General features: G+C 42.1%; 1 protein-coding gene across 1 annotated transcript in view; it reads right to left on the reverse strand.

Annotated features, from left to right (window-relative positions):
• The window catches only part of DTD1 (D-aminoacyl-tRNA deacylase 1), a 231,974-nt gene extending 227,577 nt beyond the window's left edge, over window positions 1–4,397 (reverse strand). Inside the window, exon 1 of the mRNA XM_074209368.1 lies at window positions 4,216–4,397. Within this exon, the coding sequence (XP_074065469.1) occupies window positions 4,216–4,333 (118 nt within the window). The 5' untranslated portion in view covers window positions 4,334–4,397. The remainder of the gene's footprint in view (window positions 1–4,215) is intronic.
• Window positions 4,398–8,752: the final 4,355 nt, after the last annotated feature.

Genomic DNA, 8,752 nt, shown 5'->3' on the forward strand with positions numbered 1-8,752 from the left:
CAAGGGTGATTGAATAAGATAACTGATTAAGATGTTGGTAGTGTTGATGTAGGGGAGGGGTGCTACTGCTGTCATGGAGATGACCAGCAAGAAGTGTTGAATCTGATATTGAGCAAAATAAAGTGAAATGCTCACCAATCAGAACACAGGATTACAAGGCTGGAATCTTCAGTTCTGGATGAAGGCAAAAGCTGGAGGTACCAAAGACAAGCATAAAGATACTTAAAAGGTCTCAAGAATCATAATTTCCCTGGATTTCAACCATTTCAATTTAAATTGTGTAAAAATTTCTGTAAAGAATCTATTACTTCCTGTAAATGCCAAAATAAACAGATTTTTCTTGAGCACTTAAATCCTGAATTACCAACTGTCTATTGAACATTTTTTAAAATTTTGAACTGAAACACCAAGAAATGGGAACATTTATATACATACACCCAGAACACAAAAAGATGATTCTCTATGAAGCTAAATCTTTATTTCATACTACCTGATTTTTTTAAATATCTTTCATATGTGTTTATCTATATGGGTAAATGGAATTACGATACTAGTCATTTGTCCCTAATAAACGTAGGGAATATAATTGTTTGGGGCTCAAACCCGTGGTACACAAAAGAAATAGATCTCTCAGAGTATATACCCTAAGGACGTGGGGGGGGGGGGGGGAAGAAGATGTAGCAAACATAGTCCTGAAAGGACCCGAGGGAATGTAGTACATATAACAGGTATAGTGGACAAAAGGCTGAACTTTGCAACTCAGGAAGATATGGGTTTTTTTTCCCAGAAAAGTTATATTTGAATGGAAATCTGCAAACCTTAAAATACTACATAAATACTAGTTATTATAACAAATTCTGTATATTACTTTCAAAACTGTACTAGTGTTTACTTTTGAATTTCCTTATATACATTTGAAAAATGTTTCAAATGACACTGCATTTATAGATACAAAAAAAGAAAAGAAACAATTCCTGCCCTGAAGAATCTTACAGTTCAAAAACATGAAGAATAAATACAAGATATCTAGGAAAGGGCACTAGCAGTTAGGAGGATCAAGAATGACTCTGTAGGGGCAGCTAGGTGGTGTAGTGGATAGAGCACTGGCCCTGGAGTCAGGAGTGCCTGAGTTCAAATCTGATCTCAGACACTTAATATTACCTAGCTGTGTGACCTTGGGCAAGCCACTTAACCCCATTTGCCTTGCAAAAAAAAAAAAGGACTCTGTAGAAGGTGGTGCTTAATCTAAGTCTCTAAGCAAGAGGGTGAATAAGAGATGAAGGAGAACAAAGAGTTTAAGGAGGCAAATACCAAGAAAAAAGACAGAAGATAGAGTGCCACCTATGAATAATAGGGAGAAAACCAGTATGGCTAAAACTTAGAGCTCAGGAAGATTTAATGTATAAGTCAGGAAAGATAGGTTGTAATCAGATTCTGAAGAGCATTCAAGTAAAACACTACAGTTTTTAATTTTATTCTGGAGGTAATAATAGGTAGCCACTGGATTTTATTGAGATGGAGATTGACATGGTAAGATCTGTTTCAGGAAAAACACTTTGACAACTATTCAAAGGAGGGATTGTGAAGTGTTTTAAAGCAGGAACTAATTATGCAGTAGTCCATGAAAGAGAGATGGCAAGATTTGACATTTGATTGGTTATACAGGGTGAAAAAAAGTGAGTTAAGGATAATGCCAAGGTTATGCACCTGGGAGAATGGAAAATAGTGCTCTTGACTTCATGTTAAACATGTTAAAACAGGATTCCTGTGAGAAAGGTATATAGTTATGACCATTTGAGTATTCTATAAAGAATTCAATTATAAACATCAGAATGCCACCAATCCCTCCTCCTCCTCCTCCTCAATCTACTGAAGTACTGTAGGATCCTAAGAAATATAGAAGCTGTTCTCCTGTTTGAAGGCTTTATGATCTAATTCAGAACATATCACATAGCCTAGCCAATGTAACTTTAATTGGAAGAGAAGACAGAGAGAGGAGCTTATATCAATCATTAAACAACCTATTAAGATATATATATACACACACATACATACACACACACATATATATATATATATATAAAACTTAGCTATAATAATACTGCATTTTCAAGACACCACTTAAAATTCTACTTCAATATTTACCTGATATATGCAGAGGCATATCTCAATGAAATTCAAATTTAGTTGTTTCTGTGCATGCCCTTTGATCCAGCAATACCAATACTGGGTCTATATCCTGCAGAGATGATGAAAAAGGGTAAAAACATCACTTGTACAAAGATATTCCTAGCAGCCCTGTTTGTGATGGCAAAGAATTGGAAATCAAGTGAATGTCCTTCAATTTGGGAATGGCTTAGCAAAGTGTGGTATATGTATGTCATGGAACACTATTGTTCTATTAGAAACCAGGAGGGATGGGAATTCAGGTAAGCCTAGAGGGATTTGCATGAACTGATGCTGAGTGAGATGAGCAGAACCAGAAAAACACTGTACACCCTAACAACAACATGGGGGCGATGATCAACCTTGATGGACTTGCTCATCCCATAAGTGCAACAATCAGGGACAATTTGGGGCTGTCTGCAAAGGAGAATACCATCTGTATCCAGAGAAACAACTGTGGAGTTTGAACAAAGACCAAGGACTATTAACTTTAATTTATAAAAAAAAATTGATATCTTATTGTCTGATCTTGCTATCTTATGTACTTTATGCTTCTTCCTTAAGGATATGATTTCTCTCTCATCATATTCAATTTGGATCAATGTATACCATGGAAACAATGTAAAGACTAGTAAATTGCCTTCTGGGAGTGGGGTGGGGGCAGGGAAGTAAGATTAGGAGGAAAATTGTAAAACTCAAAATAAATAAAATCTTTAAAAAAATTTAGTTGTTTCAAGGAAAGTATTCTATTTATTTACAGAAAAAATAGACAAATTAAGTTGATATAAATTTTTAAACAATCATAACATTTTAAGTCAATTCTTCCATCAAATGTACACACCATGCCAAAATCCTGATTTGAGATTAGAAATTAGTCATTCTGATGACCCAGGACCATTAGTCCATGATTTCCAGTAATTGTAGATCCTAGTACTATATGGCACAAAATTTTCTTTGTAAGTCACAATTGTTTCCACATAAAATCCTCTTCTGGGTTCAGGCTTCTCAACAGAGTCTTCATCTTTAAGAGTCTCTTCTTCGACTAAAAAAAGAATCATAACTTTCAATCATTATAAGTACATAAACTGAAACTGTGAAAAAAATTTTTTAAAATTTGCTCATGTGGGGTGGCTAGGTGGTACAGTGGATAGAGCAGCAGTCTTGGAGTCAGGAGTACCTGGGTTCAAATCTGGCCTCAGACACTTAATAATTACCTAACTGTGTTTGCCTTGGGCAAGCCACTTAACCCCATTTGCCTTGTTAAAAAAAAAAAAAACCTAAAATAAAAAAAAATATATTTGCTCGTAAATTAGAGGGAACTAATCTTTAGTACCTTACCTTTCAAGTTCTGCCTTGAAATTCTTTACCTTTAATATCAAATACTGAGCGGCTAGGAATGCTAATTGGGGTTAGGTTTGAGGAACAAATTTGAAGAGCAGTTTCCAGCCTCTACTAGACTCTTTGTATACTTAAAAAATATATATATTTTACTGCTATCTTTTGTTTTTATACAGCCAAAATTAAATGTATTTTTGAAAGCAAGTTTTCCTGAAGTCGTTTTTCAGTTGTTGTTAAGGCAACTAACCCCTTATCCACAAAAATTAGTAATAAATTCAAGGAATTAAAATTTTAACATGTGTCACCTGTTTTGCCCATTCTCATAACTAATCATAACTATACACCTTTCTCATAGGAATCCTGTTTTAACTTTTTAACATGAAGTCTATTAGTCCTCTGGGCATTTTTTTTTGCTAGTTCTAGTTAATTGCCCAATTTCTGATTTTCCTTATATTTTTAAAAATTCTTAAGAAATCCAAAGTTTCTTCTGAAGACTACCTTGGCCACATTTCAAACTTTCGGATACGTCGTCTCATTGCTGGCATCGCTTTTTTTTAGGTTTGTGCAAGGCAGCGGGGTTAGGCGGCTTGCCCAAGGCCACTGGGCTGGGTGAGTCGGGGGCTCTGTGCACTGCGACCCGGAAGCTTTCGCCCGGCCGGCAGCCCTCGGCCCCTCCCCCCGCAGGACCACCCCGGGAGCCCGCGGCCGTACCTGGCGCCTGCCTTCGCTTCCAGCGCGACAAGCAAATGGAGCCCACCGTGGTCCAAGCCCCGATGGCGTAGACTAAGGACATCCGCCGGTACCACGCGGCGCTCGCAGGCGTCTTCATGGCCGGCCCGGGCTGCGAACCGGCCCCGGAGCAAAACACCGAGCGCCCCAGGCCCCGGGCGGCGAGGCAGCCACGGCGCAGGCGCCACGGCGCAGGCCCGCCTGATTGGCGGAACTCTCCGCCAATCAACACCCTTCCCGGCGCTTGACATCCCGTTGCTTCTTGGGAAATGTAGTCGGCTGATAGAAAGCCATTTCCCATTAGATAAGTGGTCAAAGGCTGTGAACAAATAATTTCTCCATAGGATAACAATCTTCTAGCAATTGGCGGAGATGACAAAAGAAGACAGTGGTGATGGAAAAGGGTTGTGGGAAAATAGGTCATTGATACATTTCTGGTGGCGCTTTTGTTTTTTTAAATACAATCATTAGGAAATCATTTGGAAACATGTAAATAAAATGACCCTTTGACCTATATATTCAATTGATTCCAAGATAAAAGAAAGGCAGCTCTTGTGCTGTAATGTAATAAACAGTTGGGGGGTGCCCATCGGGAGGAGAATGGAATGGGATGGGCTATTATTCATAGAGATAATTTCAGAAAAAGCTGGGAAAAATTTATATGAACTGTTGCAGAATGAAATAAATAGAATCAGGAGGAAAAATTCACACAGTACAGTAATGAGATTATAACTGGGAAACTAAGAAAGATTTAACAACTCTGAATAGTGCAATGATCTACAATTCCAAAGGACTCATCACGAAAAATACTATCTACTTCCATATAGAGAAGTTATGGTTTGGAGTGCAGATTGTAGCATTTTTAATCTTTATTTTTTATGTTTTTTTAACATAATGTGTAAATATATTTGCAAGATTTCATTTGTTAAAATGACATTTGTATTGTCTTCTCAATGGGAATGAATCTGGGAATGAAAATAAAATTTAAAAATTAAATAAAACAAAAAAATTAAAAGTTTCATATGAAAGAATGTTTCACATCACTAATGATTTGAAAAAATTAAAAACCATCTGAAGTTTTGCCTCACACCTAGCAAATTGACTGAGATGATAAAGAAGGCCCAATGTTAGAAGAGTTGTGGAAAAGATAGCAATTTGGAATTTTCCAAATAAGGTGGTTAAAATATCAATACTTTGGCCTGGAGATTCCACTGATAGTCCTGTATCCCAATTCAGACAATGATAAAAAGAAAGGCCCATATGCACAAAATATTTACAGTAGCAAACTTAGTAGTGTTGTCCAGTCAGCAATGGTGCCATCTGTGGCATTTTGACTTGTGAAGTCACCACCCTCTCACATAAACCTAGGAGTGATTCCTTTAAGGCAGGATTTCTTTTATCTAAATCTCCTCCCTCCTGGGTTCATTATCAAATAACATAATGGGATTGGCCATGACTTTGGATAGCAGGGCTACATAGAGATAATGGCAGGTAGCCACCAGTGCCCAGTAGAATCAGTAAAGCCAGGAGTCCCCAGTGATGTGTCTGTAAAAACTCAAGTGTTTTTTTTTAACCAAGTTAATACTCCAAAAATTTTCCTTTATAATGAATACAAATGAATTGTTCTGGAAGAAAGTTTTGAATTGGGAGTAAGAACAACAGTGTTCTGATTGGAATTCAAACAAGTCTTCTGTCTCCAAACCCAGTAGTTATTCCTTCCACATTTCAACTTTCCCCTTCTCCACTTCAATATGATCTTGAGTTGGCATAAGAAATTAAATAGGAATTTTGCAGAAACCACAGATAACACAAAGCCTAAGACCAGAAACCCCAAATTTTACAATAACATACTGTAAATACCCTATAAAAGAAAAATCAAACTTCTCTGATACAAAGGTAAGGCAAAAAATTTTTACATGGATTTTCCAGATTTGTGAGGGCATCTTACACCTAACTCTAGGTGGAAGGGATAACTGTACTCTCAAATAGTTGTGACAGTCAAATAGAAATGGGAACATTATTTCATAAGGTTTAAGGATAAGGATTGTTGGGGGCGGGGGAAGAGGCTTGGCGGTCGCTTAGAGGGGGAAACATAATCACCTTATAAGGGAATGTTACAGAACTCGGCCCCCTCATTGAGTAAGAGTTCATGGGAGGGAGGACAGAGGGGGATAAAAGGGTCTGCTGAGAGGTGGGGGGAAGCGGGGAATGTGATCACAGAAGAATAAAGACTCATGACCCACCTCAGGCGCTCTGTCTGGTTCTTCCCCCATCAAAGAGTGGGGGCCGGAGGTACCCCGAAGACTCACCACGCGTTGGACTGGTGAGTAAGAGGACGGACTAGCATTAAGAAGCCGGCATTGTAAATAAAAACCCGGCAAGTGGTGCCGAAACCCGGGACCTGATTTTGCTAGGGAACGTCTGAATCCGCTGGTCGGATTCTCCAGACAGCCTCGGTCGTTTCTGACATGGAGGAAGGAGAGGGCGTTTACTCTCAGATATTGCCTGAGGGACATATCCCTATTGTGTTGACTATGCTTTCTTTCTCTCCCCTTTCTCCTTCTGCTCTAATCACGCTCCTTGCCGTGCTGGCCTGTCTGATTGTGCCCTGCTTCCTCCTTCTCTTTTGCCGAACGGAAACTTCCCAGTTCTGCCACCTGTTAGGATTGCAGCCTCGGCTAGTAGACAGCATGGGGGGCCGGAATAGTATTCCCGCCTTTGAGCCGGAGGAAAAAGAGGCCGTTGCAGGGCAGCTTTATAAACTCTGCGCTAAGCATGGCCGTAAATTACCTATCAAGACGTGCCGTGCTTTTGTTGAGAATATCTGGAACATCTGCCCTTGGGTGCAACATAGTGGGATCCAACCAGATAAATGGAAGGTGGTAGGGCAGCAGATGGCCTCCTATAATGACACCTGCCCGGGGAAAACTGACCCCCAAGGATTTTACAGTGTATAAGATAGTGGATGCAGCCCTGCATCCCCAGAAGGTGACTTTGGCACGAACAATCAGCACTCAGGTGGGTAGCTCGTTGGCGGGATCGGATTCAGAGAGCTCAGAGGAAGAGGGAAGGTCACTCCCTCCCCTGTATCCGTGGGAGGAACTTAGAAGAAACAATGGGGGAACAAGGGGCCCCCAGGGAGAAGATTCAGGGCCGGAAGTTTCCGAGCGCGGGAAGGGAGGGGTGCAAACAGCCCTCAGGGGTGGCAGGAAGAGGAGCGTGAGTAGGTGGGACCGGGAGGCTGCTGACGAGGAGGGAGAAGTCCGCGCTGATTGGACAGCTGCCGCGCCCCAGGCTTGGCGGCCCAGCCAGGAAACAGAGGCAAAAAATCCCCCGTGTTCCTTGTCCGCCCTTCAGAGATCCCCTCAAGGGCTCCGCCCATCCGGCCTACTTGCCACCAGTGCCTCCATAGCAATAGAGAAAGGGGAGGAGGTGGACTGGGATGACTGGGGCCTCTACCCGGTATTTACGGACCCCCTTACCGGAGCCCGAGACTACCGCCCTGTCCCTTTTAAGATGCTTAAGGAACTTAAGGAGGCCGTGACTAAATACGGCCCAAACTCCCCTTATGTAAAAAGACTGATGCAAAACCTCTTTGCTACGCACCCTTGGACCCCTGCTGACTTTGACGAAATTGCAGCCGCGTGCCTAGATGCCTCCTTATATTTAGCTTTTAAGGCTCAGGCCCGCAGAGAGGCCTCTAAGCTGGCAAAATCCCGGGGTTATACTCCCCTGGATTTAGCCATTGACCTCCTGTGTGGAACTGGAGCCTATACTGACCCTGCTGTTCAGGCCCAGTATGGCCAGTTTGAGCTAGAGACTGTTAAAGAAACACATGTTGCAGCTTGGGATAAGATTGGAGCCATGAAAGGGGGGAGAGCCACACAGAAGTTGGTTGGGCTGAAGCAGAGAGCAGATCAGACACCCCTCTCATTTGTGAACGAGGTTAAAGAGACAGTGACTCGTATAATGGGAGACACCCTGGGATCTGATCTACTTATGAGACAATTGATTAAAGAGGGTCTTCGCCCCAAAGGGATCGCAGCCATTAGCAGCCTTCCCCCCCGACGCTTCATTAGAAGGAATTGTTGACAAATTGCTGGACATGCCCAGCGAGGATTCAATTCAAGCCTTAGTGACTGCCATGGAGAACCGGGAGGATAGCCTCCTGACCGCCCTTCACGGTATGCAGGTGAGACCCACCTGTTTTGGGGTGCGGAAAGCCAGGGCACCTCAAAGCACAGTGCAGGCAGCGGCCCCCCTCCACTTCAGTTCCGACCTGTTATTCCTGTGGAAAGCCAGGTCACATAGCCAGGTTCTGCCGATCCAAAGGGAAGTCGGGAAAAGGGAAAGGGAGGGGCCCGGCCGCGGGGCCCCCCCCCCCGTGCTCGAAGACAGCGGCCCCATTACTGTGACTATCCCCGTGAGGGTTGACTATAGAGAAGGGACACAGCAGAGAGAGATCGGGCCTTGGGAAACCTCGATGATTCCCATCGAGCTAAATATTTTCCCAGCGCTC

This window comes from Macrotis lagotis, chromosome 1, assembly GCF_037893015.1.
Source record: "Macrotis lagotis isolate mMagLag1 chromosome 1, bilby.v1.9.chrom.fasta, whole genome shotgun sequence".
Taxonomy (NCBI): Eukaryota; Metazoa; Chordata; class Mammalia; order Peramelemorphia; family Peramelidae; genus Macrotis; species Macrotis lagotis.